Source organism: Lagenorhynchus albirostris, chromosome 8 (genome assembly GCF_949774975.1).
Source record: "Lagenorhynchus albirostris chromosome 8, mLagAlb1.1, whole genome shotgun sequence".
Classification (NCBI taxonomy): domain Eukaryota; kingdom Metazoa; phylum Chordata; class Mammalia; order Artiodactyla; family Delphinidae; genus Lagenorhynchus; species Lagenorhynchus albirostris.
The window spans coordinates 58,894,977-58,913,339 of record NC_083102.1 but is presented as its reverse complement, the minus strand read 5'-3'; the positions used below and the strand labels follow the sequence as shown (position 1 = coordinate 58,913,339).

Here is an 18,363-nt window from a genome sequence, read left to right as displayed (position 1 = left end):
TTCAAGATTCTATAAGCAATGTGGTTATCTGGTGTTCATGAGCTAAATCACTCTTTGGGGGAATGTTTACTACTATGCTTTTTTTTTTTTTTGCGGTACGCGGGCCTCTCACTGTTGTGGCCTCTCCCGTTGCGGAGCATAGGCTCCGGACGCGCAGGCTCAGCGGCCATGGCTCATGGGCCCAGCCGCTCTGCAGCATGTGCGATCTTCCCGGACCGGGGCGCGAACCCACGTCCCCTGCATTGGCAGGCAGACTCTCAACCACTGCGCCACCAGGGAAGCCCTGGGGGAATGTTTAGAAGCCCAAACCTCCAAAAATATGCCATATAATGTTCTTTCTTTAGGCTTTCCCCCAAATTTAAATAGAATCATACATAAAGTTAACGGGAATATTAGTTTTTCAAATCACAAAGAGAGTTGACAATGACTGCATTTTCCTCCAAATATACTTTTTAATTTAACTACAATATTTCTAAAATCCTGTGCAGAGGAATTTTATTTTTTAGTCTTGATCTTCAAAATCATAGCTTCTTCTAAAAGTGTGTGAAGTGCTATTGTCTCTTTGGCAATCACATTACTTATGCAAAGTGAATTGATATGGACTTTGCTACAGGCATCAAGATTAGATTCATTTCACTCAGGGTGCTAATTCCAGCATCACATTCTCCCCTGGAATACAGATTTTCTTTGCTAATACTATCTTTGTGTTAGAAATATAAATTCTTGGTCGGTAGAATGTACAAAATGCATGTCTGTGTTGTCAAATTTCCCTGTTGTTTGGTTTTCCTTTAAACCTTTTTTTTGGGGGGTATCCTTTATGAGCTACGCAGTACTTATTTTTATGCACAAAGTATTATATCGAAGCCACTTTAAAAATCTGACTTAAGGATTCTTCCTTATGTTATTTAATTTGCAATCTGCTATGGTCTGAATGTATCCCCCCAAAATTCATATGTTGAAATCCTAATCCCCATACATGATGGTATTAGGAGGTGGGGCCTTTGGGAGGTGATTAGGTCGTGAGGGTGGAGCCCTTGTGAATGGGATTAGAGCCCTTTTAAAAGAGACCTCCACAGAGCTCCCCAGGCCCCTCCATCAGTGAGGACATTGTGCTGGCTATGAACCAGGAAGGGGACCTCACCAGAATGTGACCATGCTGGCCCTTAATCTTGGGCTTTCCAGCTTCCAAAACTGTGAGAAGTAAACTTTTGTTGTTTATAAGCCACCCAGTCTGTGGTATTTTGTTATAGCAGCCTGAATAGACTAAGACACGATCTTCAGTGTGAGGGTACCACTAACTCGATTATCGAGAAAGCCTCCACCATAACCTTCTTCACCTTTGTTTAAATGATTAAAGAAGTCTAAGTTATCCAATGAGTTTAAAATAAAGATTAGCAAGGTAACCATTATTGTCAGAAGGAACTAAAAAATAATTACCCATCTTATTTCTTTCTCTGCTCTACACCTATCTGAAAATTCTCATTGTCAACAAGAATTTTAAAAAAGCAAAAACCAAAAGCCTTGATTTCCAGTATTTTCAAAACAATATTTATATTTTCACTTTGCTCTTTTTATTAATATAAAGAAGGTTATGTTCAGGCATAGTCTTGCAAAAGTGACTAATAATTTTAGGAGGTGTTGCTACCATTTCCTTTAAATTTTATGTGTGTTCAGATTATGAAGAGGAGAAAAGACCCCACCTAATGTTGTCAAGAGTATCAAGTGTAACCATTGTTCCCAGTACATCACCACAAAAGGTTATGATTAATTTGGGGTTTCAAATATATTTACAGTACAAAGCTCTGGGCAGAACACGTAAGGTACTAATTATATCATGAAACCTGGCTGGGAAGTGGGACATTGGTTTTCGCTCTCCTGCCTGAATCCTGAACTAGCTCTCTAGTCCCTAACACAACCTTGAAGAGAAAGGAGAGACCCCTGAAAATAACTGAACTGCCCCCTCACGCCCCCTCCCTGGCTCTGCAGGATAGAGAATCTGAAACAGAACTTCACATTGCTTTAGAGCACAGCTCAAATTTTAGCAGCATCAGGATCTCGTAGAGGGTTAATTACAACACAGATTACCAGGCCTCACTCCCAGGGTTTTTGATGCAAAGTTCTGGAGTGGGGCCCAGAGAGTTTGCATTTGTATTAAGTCCCAGCTAATGCTGATCAAGGGGCCACACTTTGAGAACCCTTGGTTTAGAACTGTAGACAAGTGGTAGATCTCCCACTCCTGAATTTGCCAACCTGCTATGGTAAATTGGGGACAGGTTGTGGACAGTTTGGAATGTCAGAGTCAGGAGGTTTTTGAAGACCTAAGAGATTCATCAATGACAATTTTCCACAATTCCTAGCATTCTTGTAAAACTGAAATTAGACATCACCTGTGAAATGCGATGACATCCTCTGGAGTCAGGGCCCTGTCTCATCTCTCACAGGACCTGATCTAAACCTCCCCGCTCTCCCTGCCACATCTCACTTCCCATCAGAGGTAAAAGTGTCTCTGACTTCACCGGAAAATAGGGACCTTCTGTCATTCTCTGCTTCCCCCTCCGCTACCATTACCTGAATCTATCCATAAACCTTTTTTCTCCAGTCTTTCCGGTGCCCTGCCTTTTCTCCACACCCCAACCCTGCATGGGCACCTGATATCACCGTTCTCGATTTTTCAAACCATCCACCGTTGATCTATACATTTCAGTGGCTCCTTCTCTTCAGGCCACAAACATGCTCAAGTCTCTCAAAAAGAATAATAACCAAATCCTTCCTCCGCCCAGCCTTCCCTGCTGGCCACCACTGGATGTCCTTCAGTTCACAGCCTAATGGCTGGAAGAGCAGTCTGTATTTTCGATATCTACTGTCTTCCCTCCTCACTCTGCTGCCACCTACAATCTGTCCTCAAGGATCCACGGAAATTGCTCACTGAGCTCCACACCACCTTCCTCTTGCCTTTTTTTTTCTTTTTTGCGGTACGCGGGCCTCTCACTGTGTGGCCTTTCCCGTTGCGGAGCACAGGCTCCGGACGCGCAGGCTCAGCGGCCATGGCTCACGGGCCCAGCCGCTCCGCGGCACGTGGGATCCTCCCGGACCGGGGTACAAACCCACGTCCCCCGCATCAGCAGGCGGACTCTCAACCACTGCGCCACCAGGGAAGCCCCCTCTTGCCTTTTTGATCTGGGTACTCCTCCTCATGCTGCAGCATCATCAGCTCCAAGGTTACACCCTTGTCATCTTCCATCCACAGTCTATTCATAATTTTCTCCCTTGGAGTAAATGACTAACTATATGCTGATCACTGTCATAGCTGTAGTTTTAACTCCACTCTTGCCCCTGAGCTGCTGTTTTTGCAATTACCTTTGAGAAAGTTTCAGCTAATTTTCTACCCCAACTGAAGCCTGCTTCTCCTCCTCTATTTCCTGTCTCAGTCACTGGCGCCACCGTTCTTTCACTCAGATGCCAAAGGCAGAAACATCAGCATCGTCACTGACTCCCCTGTCAAGTCAGTTGGTCATTACGTGTGCTTGATTTTCTCTCTCAGACTTGTGTTCTCCTGCACAAGCTCACTGTTTCTGCCACTGCCAACATCATGGCTCTCACCGGGATGATCTAACTGGCCTTGTAACTGGATTTCCTGTCTCTAGGCTTAGTATGCTGGTGTGGAAAAGGACATGTTAGGGGGTCACACAAACCTAGGTTCGAATCCCAGTTTCCCCACTTTCTCACTGAGCACAGCAGGCATGTTATTTAAGCTCTGCCTTTTTCCTCTATAAAATGGAATAATACTATCTACTCATAACTTTACTGTGAGGACTTTGTGGACTAACGTATGTAACACTGTATGTAACATTTAGCACAATGCCTAGCACACACTATGACCTCAATAAATGTTGGTCCCTCCTCCCCGACCCCTCCAAATCACCTTGCATCGAAAACTCCCTAAAATTAAATTTTGATTCATTCATAAAGTGAGGTGTCACTGTTTATAAAATAAAAATAAATCTACACAATCAAGTATACACTGATCTTTCCAGCCTCACTGCATGTCATTTCCTAACTGGATACCTGCTTTCAGCCATTTAGGTGAAAACAGCTGCACATTTGTTGATCCAGCTCCCAGGAATGCAACCTGGTCCATGGTTTGCCAGGTAAACTACTCCAATGAAGTTTCTGCTTCAGTGGGAAGCCTTCCCTGTCTGTGGTTTAAAGATGAAACTTGGTGGGGGGAGGGCAATGTAATGTGTTTTAATCCCCTCTCCCTTCATGCCATCCTCACTAGAATTTGCAAAATTAGCATCCTGTTTGGAATTCATTTTTTCCATCTTTCCTCCTCATTCTGGTGGTCTCTCTCATAGCATTTTCTAGAAATCTCTATTAGTACTTATTTCACCTGAACCAACCACTCACTGCTCCCCCTCTTTTCCAGATGTTTCCACCATGCCCTCCGTGTCTCATTCCATAGTAAAGTCATGTGCCTGCATTCTCAGCCTTCTCACTGAAAACTTCTTTGACTGCCTGTCTCAAACCCATCACCTCCCGTGCCGTTTCCTCAAGTAGAAGCTGTTCATCACGGCGTATTCTATTTCACAACAGTGAGACAGACAGTCAGCTTCTTACTTGCTCTCCAGGGCTGTTTCATGGCTCTTCAGCCCTCCAGGAAAAAGTCCTGCTTCTTTTAAGCTCAGGCCACTTGTCTGTACCACCTTTTACCTCTTTTGATCTCTCTTCCTAATTCACTGAAGACTTTAGCACCTGGGTCACCATCTTCTTCTCTATTCTTATCTTGCCATTATTATCCTGGCCCACTTCAAAGCACACAGCATACTAGAACCCTGACCTTTTATTTCCGTGACTACCTCATCTCCAGAGAACTACAACTTCACTGGACTTCAGCTACAGACATGACCACATCCTGGACCCCTTTTTTTTTAATCACTTGGAATTATTTCAGTTGTGAAATGTTAAATCCAAACATCCCATTTTCTAACAATTTACTAACTCTAACAATTTCTAAAAATTTACTAATTCTCTTACCCAATTACTGTCTTCATAATGTTCTTTGATCTTATAGGGCCTTCCAACCCCCCTAATCCCTTTACTTTCTTCTTTTAAAAAAAATTTATTGGGCTTCCCCGGTGGCGCAGTGGTTGAGAGTCCGCCTGCCAATGCAGGGGACACGGGTTCGTGCCCCGGTCTGGGAGGATCCCACGTGCCGCGGAGCGGCTGGGCCCGTGAGCCACGGCTGCTGAGCCTGCGCGTCCAGAGCCTGTGCTCCGCAATGGGAGAGACCAAAACAGTGAGAGGCCCGCGTACCGCAAAAAAAAAAAAAAAAAAATTTATTTATTTTTGGCTGTGTTGGGTCTTTGTTGCTGTGCGTGGGCTTTCTCTAGTTGCGGCGAGCAGGAGCTACTGTCCGCTGCGGTGCGTGGGCTTCTCATTGCGGTGCCTTCTCTTGTTGCAGAGCACAGGCTCTAGGCACGTGGGCTTCAGTAGTTGTGGCGCACGGGCTTAGTTGCTCCGCGGCATGTGGGATCTTTCCAAACCAGGGCTTGAACCCATGTCTCCTGCATTGGCAGGCGGATTCTTAACCACTGCACCACCAGGGAAGTACTACTTTCTTTCTCTTTTCATTTCCTTCCTGCTCCAGCTTAGAATCCTTAGTCTAACATCAAACACTGTCTTGTCCACATCTCCAAATCCTATATTCTGTTGTCCTTCCATCATATTATGGCAAAGTTCCAGCCCAGGGTCCAACTAACTGCCCATCTCATCCCTGTCCATATTTGTGCTGCCAAGCTCTCTCAGAGGAAGTCAGCCCTGAAGACTGATGCCACTAAAACATCCTGGTCTCCAACCCAACTGGGTCCTCCACACTGCCCGAGTCCATCTTTGTTTCCCTCATCAGCCCTTTCTGTTCTCTTCTGTGACCAACTGAAACCTGCTCCCTTCAGCACCTCCCTTCTGCTCCCTTCAGCACTTCCCACTCAGCAGAACACTTCATCTCCTACCTCACTGAGAAAACAGAATCAAATCGAGAGTTCTCTCTGCTTTCATCCACCAAACCTACACACCTATGTATATTTGCCCCCATCCTTTCCTGTTCCTCTGTTACACCAGAAAAAGGTGTCACTGCTCAAATGCAAAACTCACCCCCTGCCTATGCTATGCATCCCATTCACTCCAACATTTTTGGGATCCTCTCTCTGCCTTATGCTTACAGGTTTTTTCCTACTCTTTTTCTTTACTGGCTCTTCCACAACAGCAATATCCTCAAGAGTCTCTACAGTCTTAAAAAAAAAAGGAAAGAATAGAAAGAAGAAGAAAAACCCTCTCTCCACTTTCCATCTTCCTCTCCCTGTAGCCAAGCTTCTGGATTTTTCTTCAGCACTTCCTGTTTTCCTCTCACTCCTTACCTCCTTAATCTGTGTTCCACTCTCAATGCACTCCAATGGGACTGTACTTGCCATGGGCATCAGTCAAGTTGCTAAATACAAGGAACATGTGACAGTCTCGATGCTACTTCTCTCAAGTATTTGTTACTGTTGATCACTCCCTCCTCTTTTGCCTTCTTAGTTTTATTATAGAAAATTTCAAACATATTTAGAAATAGAATATCCAACTTCAATATTTATCAATACATGGTTCATCCTATTCACCTACAACCACAAGCTCTCCCCTTCCCAAACGATTATTGTGAAGCAAATCCCTGACATCATGTAACTTCTTCTGTAAATATTTCTGTGTACCTCCTTCAAGGTCAAACCACTTAAAATGATCACAATATCATTATGACACCTACAATAATAATTCATCTCTATCAACAAATATTCAGTCAATATTCACATTTCCCTAAAAGCCTTCTAATTTTTTAATGGAATGTTTGCTTGAATCAAGATCTTACACAGGATCCATATTGTGAGACTGGTTGAAATGTCTCAAGTTTTGTTTTGTTCTATTTTGTTTGGGCATATAGCTTCCACCTCTATTTCTTTCTTTTTCCTTGAAAAAAATTTTTTGGTTTTGTTGCTGAAATGAGATCAGTTGTCTTACAGATTTCCCCAGTCTGGATTTGGCTGACTGCATCCCTGTGGTATTATTTAACATTTTGCATCTGTATCTCCTATTGCCTCTAAATTCAGAGATCTGGTAGATTGATAAGATTCAGATTTGATCTGGGGGACAAGCCTACTTCAAAGGTGGTATTGTATACTTCCATAATTATGAAGGTGGTTTCTATTTTTAAGACGTTATCAGCAATAACCATTGCTTAGATCATTAGTGGTTGCAAAATGATAATATTCAAATCCTATCATTTCTTCTTCCCATAATAGCTGGAATATGTCTATAAAGAAAAACTACTCCCATCAACTACTTAGTAACCCTGCAACACAAATCACAGAAAAGACAGAACAAATCTTTGACTCTTTCAGAATGACTGATTCTTTGCTTTAGTTATTAGTGCTCTGTTTTGTTTTTTAAAATAAATTATTTAATTTTGGCTGCATTGGGTCTTCATTGTTGGGTCTTTGTTGCTGCACGCAGGCTTTCTCTAGTTGCAGTGAGCAGGGGCTACTCTTTGTTGTGGTGCGTGGGCTTCTCATTGCAGTGGCATCTTCTGTTGCAGAGCTCGGGCTCTAGGCACGCAGGCTCAGTAGTGGCTCACAGGCTCTAGAGCACAGCCTCAGTAGTTGTGGTGCATGGGCTTAGTTGCTCCACGGCAAGTGGGATCTTCCCGAACCAGGGCTTGAACCCCATGTTCCCTGCATTTGCAGGCGGATTCTCAACCACTGCGCCACCAGGGAAGTCCCTAGTTATTAGTTTTTAAAATAATCAGTTGGTCTCCCTGATATTCTCCAAAGATGACCAATGAGGTTTTATTTTTCTTTTTTCAGTATCATTATGAACTCAATCTATTACTTATAGACAGTAAAAGCTTATTCAGCTTGGCTTCCAAACTCTTTGACAAGAAATTCATAGCGTTTGCTAGCTTCCTTGTTTTCTATTATGATGAAATATTCCAAGCTCATTTTCTACATTTCCTGCTCCAGATCTAGAATCAGTAATTTCTTCCAGGATCTCTGGTTTCTTTTAGTGGAACTGGTATTTAGAAAGCACAATCTGGACCCCAGAAGAGTAAATGCCATTGGATTGGTCATTTGTTTCTAAACCTTTTTGGTAGATAGAGCTGTGAATATGTATTCTTTTGGATTTAGAGGTAACACACACCATGAGTTCTTACTGATAGGTCCAACTCAAATTTAGGATTATGACAGCGTTTTTACCTAACTCTGTGTATTTGCATCTCCTTTCAACCCTGCTGTTAATATGAATTCTCAATGACATCAACTCTCACAAACGTCGATATCAAGATACAAATGCAACAGTATAAGAGACAGTAACAATATGACCGTCAGCAATATGAGTACTAGAAGTAGTTAAAGATTTTTGAGGGGAGTCCTTTTTATCCCTAAAATATATCTCGTTTGGAATGTATTGTCAAAAATGCAGGGTTTTGAAGTCATTTAGAATTGTCCCACACTGTAAGGTTCTGCATCCAATCTGAGCCACACCTAAGCTGATTTCATGTTACTTCAATGAAAAAGAACCAATTGTAAAACTTATTTTGTTTTATAACTACGTAAAATATTTACATAGTTCTCAAACCAAACTGCCAAGGTATATTCAAAGAAGTATGGCTGTTCATTTCAGCCTCCAGTCTCTCTCTAAGTAATCATTTGTGTGTGTGTGTGTGGTTCATCTTTCCAACTTTTAAAACTGTATATGTAGATATTTAATTTAGGGAAGGAGGCAAGATAGCAGAATAGAAGGACTTGAGCTCAACTCCTCTCACGAAAACACCAAAATCACAGTTGACTGAACAGCCATCAACAAAAATGACTTGAACCTACCAAAAAAGATATTCTACACATAAAGCCAAGGAAGAAGCCACAGCGAAATACTAGGAGGGGTGCTTTCACAGTATAATCAAATCTCATACCTGCCAGGTGGGCAATCCACAAACTGGAAAATAATTATACATGGCAGAGGTTCTCCCACAGGAGTGAGAGTTCTGAGCCCCATGTCAGGCTCCCCAGCCTGGGGGTCTGGCATCGGGAGGAGGAGCCCCCAGAGCATTTGGCTTTGAAGGCCAGCAGGGCTTGAGTGCAGGAGCTCCACAGGACTGGGGGAAACAGACACTCCACTCTTGGAAGGCACACACAAGGTTTCATGTGCACTGGGACCCAGGACAAAGTAGTGCCTTCATAAGAGCCTGGGCCAGACCTACCTGTGGGTCTTAGAGGGTCTACTGGGGAGGCGGGGATCAGCTGTGGCTCACTGGGGGGGCAATGACACTGGTGGCAGAGGCCCCAGGGAAAATTCATCTGCATGAGCTCTCCCGGGGGTCACCATTTTGGCACCATGACCTGTCCCCACCCAGCAGCCTGCAGGCTCCAGTGTAGGGATGCCTCAGGCCAAACAACCAACAGGGTGAGTACACAGCTCCATCCATCAGCAGACAGGCTGCCTAAAGTTGTCCTGAGCCAAAAGCCACCTATAAACACACCCCTTGACATGGCCCTGCCCCTGTCACCAGAGTGACAAGACCCAGCTCCACCTACCAGTGAGTAGGCACCAGGCTTTCCCACCAGGAAGCCTGCACAAGCCCCTGGACCAATCTCACCCACCAGGGGGCAGACACCAGAAGCAAGAAGAACTAAAACCCTGCAGCCTGAGGAACAGAGACCACAAACACAAAAAGTTAGGCACAATGAGACGGCAGAGAAATATGTTCCAGATGAATGAACAAGATAAAGAAGAACAACTAAATGAAGTGGAGATAGGCAACTACCTGAAAAAGAATTCAGAGTAATGATAGTAAAGATGATGCAAGATCTTGGAAAAAGAATGGAGGCACAGGCTGAGAGAATACAAGAAATGTTTAATAAAGAGCTGGAAGCTTTAAAGAACAAACAGAGATACAATAACCAAAATGAAAAATACACTAGAAGGAATCAATAGCAGAATTAATGAGGCAGAAGAACGTATAAGTGAGCTGGAAGACAGATCGGTGGAAATCACTGCTGCAAAACAGAATAAAGAAAAAAGACTTAAAAGAAATGAGGAAAGTCTAAGAGACCTCTGGGGCAACATTAGATGCACCAATATTTGCATTATAGGGGGCCCGAAAGGAGAGGAAAGACCTGAGAAAATATTTGGAGAGATAATAGCTGAAAACTTCCCTAACATGGAAAAGGAAACAGTCACCCAAGTCCAAAAAGTGCAGAGAGTCCCAGACAGGATAAACGCAAGGAGGAACACACTGAGACAAACAGTAATCAAACTGACAGAAATTAAAGACAAAGAAAAAATATTAAAAGCAACAAGGGAAAAGCGACAAATAACATACAAGGGACCTCCCATAAGGTTATTAGCTGATTTCTCAGCAGAAACTCTGCAGGCCAGAAGGGAGTGGCACAATATATTTAAAATGATGAAAGGGAGCTTCCCTGGCGGTGCAGTGGTTAAGAATTTGCCTGCTAATGCACGGGACATGGGTTTGAGCCCTCGTCCGGGAAGATCTCACATGCCGCGGAGCAGCTAAGCCCGTGCGCCACAACTACTGAGCCTGCATGCCACAACTACTGAAGCCTGCTTGCCTAGAGCCCATGCTCCGCAACAGGAGAAGCCACTGCAATGAGAAGCCTGCGCACCACAACGAAGGGTAGCCCCCGCTCGCTGCAACTAGAGAAAGCCTGCGTGCAGCAACGACGACCCAATGCAGCCAAAAATAAATGAATTAAAAAAAATAAAGTGATGAAAGAGAAAAACCTACAAGCAAGAATATTCTACCCATCAAAGCTCTCACTCAGATTTAACAGAGAAATCAACAGCTTCACAGACAAGCAAAAGCTAACAGAATTCAGCACAACCAGACCAGCTTTGGAACAGATGCTAAAAGAACTTCTCTAGAAAAGAAAAGGCCATAACTAGAAACAAGAAAATTATGAACAGAAAAGCTCACCGGTAAGGGCAAATATACAGTAAAAGTAGGAAATCATCCACAAACAAATATGATATCAAAACCAGCAATCATGAGAAGAGAAAACAAACGTGGGATATAGGAAATGCATTTGAAATTAAGAGACCAGCTACTTAAAACAAACTTGTATATACACAGACTGCTATATCAAAACCTCATGGTAACCACAAACCAAAAATCTACAATAGATACATACACACGAAAAAAGAAAAAGCAATCCAAACACAACAATAGTCATCAAATCACAAAAGAGAACAAAAGAGGAAGGGAAGGAAAAAGACCTACGAAAACAAATCCAAAACAATTAACAAAATGGCAATAAGAACATACATATCGATAATTACCTTAAACATAAACGAATAAGTGCTCCAACCAAAATACATAGACTGGCTGAATGGATACAAAAACAAGACCCATATATATGCTGTCTATAAGAGACTCACTTCAGATCTAGGGACACATAGAGAGTGAAAGTGAGGGGATGGAAAAAGGTATTCCATGCAAATGAAAATCAAAAGAAAGCTAGAGTAGCAATACTCATATTAGACAAAGTAGACTTTAAAATAAAGACTGTTACAAGAGACAAAGAAGGACACTACATAATGATCGAGTGATCAATCCAAGAAGAAGATATAACAATTGTAAATACATATGCACCCAACATAAGACCACCTCAATATATAAGCCAAATGCTAACAGCCATAAAAGGGAAAATCGAGAGTAAGACAATAATACTGGGGGACTTTAACTCCCCACTTACATCAATGGACAGATCATCCAGACACAAAATCAGTAAGGAAACACAGGCCTTAAATGACGCATTAGACCAGATGGACTTGATATTTATAGAGCATTCCATGCAAAAGCAGAATACACATTCTTCCAAGTGCACGTGGAATATTCTCTAGGATAGATCAAATGCTGGGCCATAAAGAAAGCCTTGATAAATTTAAGAAAACTGAAATCATATCAAGCATCTTTTCTGACTGCAATGCTATGAGATTAGAAATCAACTACAAGAAAAAAAACTGTGAAAACCATAAAAACGTGTAGGCTAAACAATATGCTACTAAACAACCAATGGATCACTGAAGAAATCAAAGAGGAAATTTTAAAAAATACCTAGAGACAAATGACAATGAAAACACAACAATCCAAAACTTATGGGATGTGGCAAAAGCAATTCTCAAAAGGGAAGTTTATAGCAATACAATCCTACCTCAGGAAACAAGAAAAATCCCAAATAAACAATCTAACCTTACACCTAAAGCAACTAGAAAAAGAAGAATAAGCAAAACCCAAAGTTAGAAGAAGGAAAGAAATCATAAACATCAGAGCAGAAACAAATTAAATAGAGACAAAGAAAACAACAGAAAAGATGAGTGAAACTAAAAGCTGGTTCTTTGAAGAGATAAACAAAATTGACAAACCTTTAGCCAGAATCATCAAGAAAAAAAGAGGGCTCAAATCAAGAACATTAGAAATGAAAAAGGAGAAGTTACAGCTGACATCACAGAAATACAAAGGACCATAAAAGATTACTACAAGCAACTATATGCCAATAAAATGTACAACCTAGAAGAAATGGGCAAATTCTTAGAAAGATACAATCTCCCAAACTGGACCAAGAATAGAAAGTATGAATAGACCAATCACAAGCACTGAAATTGAAACTGTGATTAAAAAACTCCCAACAACCAAAACTCCAGGACCAGATGGCTTCACAGGTGAATTCTACCAAACATTTAGAGAAGAGTTAACACCCATACTTCTGAAACTATTCCAAAATATTGCAGGGGAAGGAACACTCCCAAACTCATTCTATGAGGTATCACCCTGATACCAAAACCAGACAAAGATATCACAAAAAAAGAGACTTATATGCCAATATCACTAATGAACATAGATGCAAAAATCCTCAACAAAATATTACTAGCAAACCAAATCCAACAATACATTAAAAGGATCATACACCATAATCAAGTGGGATTTATCCCAGGGGTGCAAGGATTTTTCAATATCTGCAAATCAATCAGTGTGATGCACCACATTAACAAACTGAAGAATAAAAACCATATGATCATCTCAATAGAAGCAGAAAATGGTTTTGACAAAATTCAGCACCCATTTACGATAAAAAGTCTCCAGAAAGTGGGCATAGAGGGAACCTACCTCAACATAACAAAGGCCATATATGACAAAACCCGAGGTAACATCATACTCAATGGTGAAAAGCTGAAAGCATTTCCCCTAAGATCAGGAACAAGACAAGAATGTTCACTCTTACCACTTTTATTCAACATAGCTTTGGAAGTCCTCTAATCACAGCAATCAGAGAAGAAAAAGTAATAAAAGAAATCCAAGTTTGAAAAGAAGTAAAACTGTCACCATTTGCAGATGACATGATACTATATACAGAAAATCCTAAAGATGCCACCAGAGAACTACTAGAGCTCATAAACAAACTTGGTAAAGTTGCAGGATACAAAATTAATACACGGAAATCTCTTGCATTTCTATACACTAACAACAAAAGATCAGAAAGAGAAATTAAGGAAACAATCCCATTTACCACTGCATCAAAAATAAAAAAATACCTAGGAATAAACCTACCTAAGGAGGCAAAAGACCTGTACTCTGAAAACTATAAGACGCTGATGAAAGAAACTGAAGACGATACAAACAGATGGAAAGTTATACCAAGTTCTTGGATGGGAAGACTCAAAATTGTCAAAATGACTATACTATCCAAGGCAATCTATAGATTCAATGCAATCCCTATTAAATTACCAATGGCATTTTTCATAGAACTAGAACAAAACTTTTTAAATTTGTACGGAAACCCGTAAGACCCTGAATAGGCAAAGCAATCCTGAGAAAGAAAAACGGAGCTGGAGGAATCAGGCTCTCTGACTTCAGATTATACTACAAAGCTACAGCCATCAAAGCAGTATGGTACTGGCACAAAAACAGATATACAGATAAGTGGAACAGGATAGAAAGCCTAGAAATAAACCCATGCACCTATGGTCAATTAATCTACGACAAAGGAGGCAAGAAAATACAATGGAGAAAAGACAGTCTCTTCAATAAGTGGTGCTGGGAAAACTGGACAGCTACGTGCAAAAGAGTGAAATTAGCACACTCCCTAATACTGTACACAAAAATAAACACAAAATGGATTAAAGACCTAAATGTAAGATGGGACAGTATAAAACTCAGAGGAAAACGCAGGCAGAACATTCTGACATAAATCTCAGCAATATCTTTCTGGATCCACCTCCTAGAGTAATGAAAATAAAAACAAAAATAAACAAATGGGACCTAATGAAACTTAAAAGCTTCTGCACAGCAAAGGAAACCATAAACAAAACAAAAAGATAACCCACAGAATAGGAGAAAATATTTGCAAACGAAGTGACCAACAAGGGATTAATCTCCAAAATATACAAATAACTCATGCAGCTCAGTATCAAAAAAAAAAAAAAAAACCAATCAACGCAATCAAGAAGTGGGCAGAAGGTCAAAATAGACATTTCTCCAAAGAAGACATACAGATGCCCAAAAACCACATGAAAAGATGCTCAACTTTGCTAATTATCAGAGAAATGCAAATCAAAACTACAATGAGGTATCACCTCACACCGGTCAGAATGGCCATCATCGAAGTCTACAGACAATAAATGCTGGTGAGGATATGGAGAAAAGGGAACCCTCCTACACTGTTGGTGGGAATATAAACTGGTAAAACCATTATGGAGTACAGTATGGAGGCTCCTTAAAAAACAAAAACTAGAATTACCATATGATCTAGCAATCCCACTCATGGGCATATATCCAGAGAAAATCATAATTCGAATAGAAACATGCACCCCAATGTTCACTGCAGCACTATTTACAGCAGCGAAGACATGGAGGCAGTCTAAATGTCCATCAACAGAAGAGTGGATAAAGAAGATGTGGTACATATATATACAATGGAATATTAGCCACAAAAAAGAGTGAAATAATGCCGTTTGCAGCAACACAGGTGGACCTAGAGATGATTATACTAAGTGACGTCAGAGAACTACAAATATCATATGATATCACTTATGTGGAATCTAAAAAAATGATACAAATGAACTTATTTACAAAACAGAAACAGACTCACAGAGTTCAAAAACAAATTTATGGTTACCAAAGGGGAAAGGTAGGGGGAGGGATAAATCAGGAGATTGGGATTAATGTGTACACACTACTTTACATAAAATAATCAACAAGGACCTACTGTATAGCCCAGCTCAATATTCTGTAATAACCCATATGGGAAAAGAATCTGAAAATGAACTGAATCACTTTGCTGTATACCTGAAACTAACAAAACATTGTAAATCAACTATAAAATAAAAATTAAATTTAAAAAATATATAAGTAAATATTAAATGGTGACAACATACTATTTACGTTTCTCATTTAAAAATATAGTGACCTCTATATTCTAGAGATCACTTCATAATAAGCATATGGACATCTTCATTTCTTTTCTACATCTGAATAGTACTCCTTCATGTGGATGTATCATACTTTTGATCTGTCCAGTGTCCTACTGATGGACTTTTGGGGTTTTTCCAATGTTTTGCTATTCAAGGTAGTCTTTGAACAAATATCCCTCTGCATAAGTCTTTTTCTTATTTATTGCTAGTACATCTTTGGCATAGAATCCTAGAAGCGGGAATTGCTGTCAATGAGCAAATATGCATTCATCATTTTCAGATATTGCCAAATTCCCCTCCATTAGCGTTGTATCATTTGCATTTCCAATGACAATGTATTAGAATGGTTGTTTTCTTTCCGTCTCCTCACAGAGTATGTTATCTTTTGGATTTGTGTCAGTCTCATAGTTGAGGTTTCTCAGCTTGGTTTGAGTTTGAATTTCTAAGTGTGGTTGTTTTTCATACAGTTAACAGCCAATTCTGTCATCTTGACACAGTCCTCTCCATTAATACCCAGGAAGCCCTATACGCAAAGAATTCTAATTTTTTCCTATTTCTTGGGTTGTTACTTTTTAATCTTTTTTTTCTACCTCCATTTCTCCTGTTTATTTCCTAAATATTTCTCTTTCTCTGCATTGGGTTTTAGCATTTCTTTTAAAGTCCACTCCTTGGACTTAATAAACGTTCTGATTGCAACTAGGTCCGTATGAGCAGCCCAAAGCGCTCCCTCTGCTTCTGTCCCAATTATCAAACTGCGCAGTGAACGTTGTGAATTGTGCCTCCCAGCCACCTTAAATACGACCCGTACATCACTCCTCAGCAACATACACCTCCTTGGGTGTTCTCCACCGCAATGAATGCCACCACAGATCTCCAGTTGCCCCAGTCTTAAACCTGGGTTTCTTCCTGCTGATTCCCTCTCTCACCTTCCTTGTATCAAATCAGTCACCAGTTTCTGTGGCTTTTACCTCATAAATGATTCTCAAATCCATCTACGTCTCTCCATTCCAAACTACTGATCTAAGCCACTGTCATTTCTTCCCTGGACTCCTGCACCTTCCTTCCAGGTGGCTTTTTCTAGTTTTTCTTGCTCCCAAACATGGTCAGAATTACTTGTGAAAGCACAAATAGGATGGTGCCATTTACTAGCTTAAAAACCATCAAAAACTCAAAAATAACCCAAAACCAAGAAACCCAAGTCCCAAGTCCTGTATTTCCATAGGTACAGATGTATGTGAGTAAGTACTGCAATGCTCTGGACACTCAACACTAAACTGATAGCAGAGGGTACCTGGGATGGAAGGCAATGAAGGCGATGTCAGGGGCAGGCTTAGTATTGGTGAAGGAGGACTTGTTTTATCATTATTTGCATTGTTTGAATTTTTACAATTAGAGTGTTCTCCAGTATTACTTATATATGTTAAAATAGATAAAACGGACTGAGAAAGTGAGGCTTAACTAGCTCTGAGGCAGGTCGGGTTCACCAGAAGGTTGTACAAATTCCTAATGCCAGGTCTCCTGGAAGAGACTAAAGGTTCCCTACCACTACTCCCAGGAGACAAAAGTGTCCTCTTCCCCTATGTATTTCCTGGGAATGTAAATCAAGGTTTTCTTACCTTTGTGGTCCACAGTTTGACGGTCCAGTCGAACGACGACGTGACAAACAGGTGTGAAAAGTCGATTGGGCCCACTGCCATGTGGCAGTTAATTCCTGTCACTGGCCCTTGGTGGCCTTCGAAGACTTCCCCAATACCTGCTTTGCTGCACAAAGACCACACAAGAGCAGAGTTTCAGTGACCTTCGCAAAGCACTGATTACTTTACAAAAACCAGGCTTGTTTCTGCGTGATTACTTCTCCATGATTTAGCACAGCCATAAACCATCAGACATGAAACCACTTTCAGTTACCCTGAGAGAAATAAATGCTAAACTACTCTTAGTGACTAAAAAGACAATATGGGGTGATACCATCTTTTTAACCTTCAGAAGTTAATATCAAATTTTTATCATTTAATCCTTTTTCAGGAGTGCCTCAAAGCCCATCACTGTGGTTGTGGCTGCTTTGATGCAAAACACATACAGCCGGTCCTCTATAACCGCAGACGCGGAGCCCGCGATATGGAAGTCTGACTGTATTGTGCCGTTTTATAGAAGGGACTTGAGCATCCTCGGATTTTGGTACCTGCAAGGGCTTCTGGAACCAATTCCTCGTGGATTCAGATACCAGGGGACGACTGTACACTCAGATCTCAAAGCTTTCGTATTTATAATAAGATGACTCTACTCTTGTGGTGACTTTGACACAACTCCCATTTTAACTCCTTTCAGGGAGCCTATTGGCTATAAAACTCCATATATCCTTGAATACACGCATTTACCCTTTTGAGACAAAGTTCTTAAACTAAGCTGACATACCTGAAAATGTAAAACTTTGTGGAAACCCTTGTCACCACAAAATAATAGGCAAAATAACTTAAATGTCATATGGAGAAAATGTTTTCACTGAAAGCAGAAGAGTAATTTACAAATCCGCTAAATGTAAATTCTGTAAGGGCTGGTGCCTTGTTTAGCATGCAGTAAGTGCTCAATAAACATTTGTTGAACAAAACAGCAAAGAAAGAGGCAAACTTACGCCTTTTTCCCCAACAGGAGCACATTTGAGAAATGGCGATACAGTTTGAAAATTATCCACAGACATTTGTCGTTTATTTAACTAAGCTGGGATTGTTCCCAGCCCCTATTATCCCACAACAGTCTGCACACAATCACACCCAATTAGAAAATATACCAAAATGCTGTATTTTAAAAATTCATGTGCACAAGGTTATAAATATGACAAATACAGAG

General features: G+C 40.9%; 2 protein-coding genes across 4 annotated transcripts in view; one reads left to right on the top strand and one right to left on the bottom strand.

The window, feature by feature from the left end:
* The window catches only part of SLC25A13 (solute carrier family 25 member 13), a 297,241-nt gene extending 278,963 nt beyond the window's left edge, over window positions 1-18,278 (top strand). For both annotated transcript variants that reach the window (XR_009541995.1, XR_009541993.1), the window contains one exon: window positions 17,542-18,278. The gene's annotated coding sequence lies outside the window, so the exon portion shown is untranslated. The remainder of the gene's footprint in view (window positions 1-17,541) is intronic.
* The window catches only part of DYNC1I1 (dynein cytoplasmic 1 intermediate chain 1), a 295,343-nt gene that overhangs the window by 56,737 nt on the left and 220,243 nt on the right, over window positions 1-18,363 (bottom strand). For both annotated transcript variants that reach the window (XM_060157069.1, XM_060157070.1), the window contains one exon: window positions 17,133-17,277. In XM_060157069.1, the coding sequence (XP_060013052.1) occupies window positions 17,133-17,277 (145 nt within the window). The remainder of the gene's footprint in view (window positions 1-17,132; window positions 17,278-18,363) is intronic.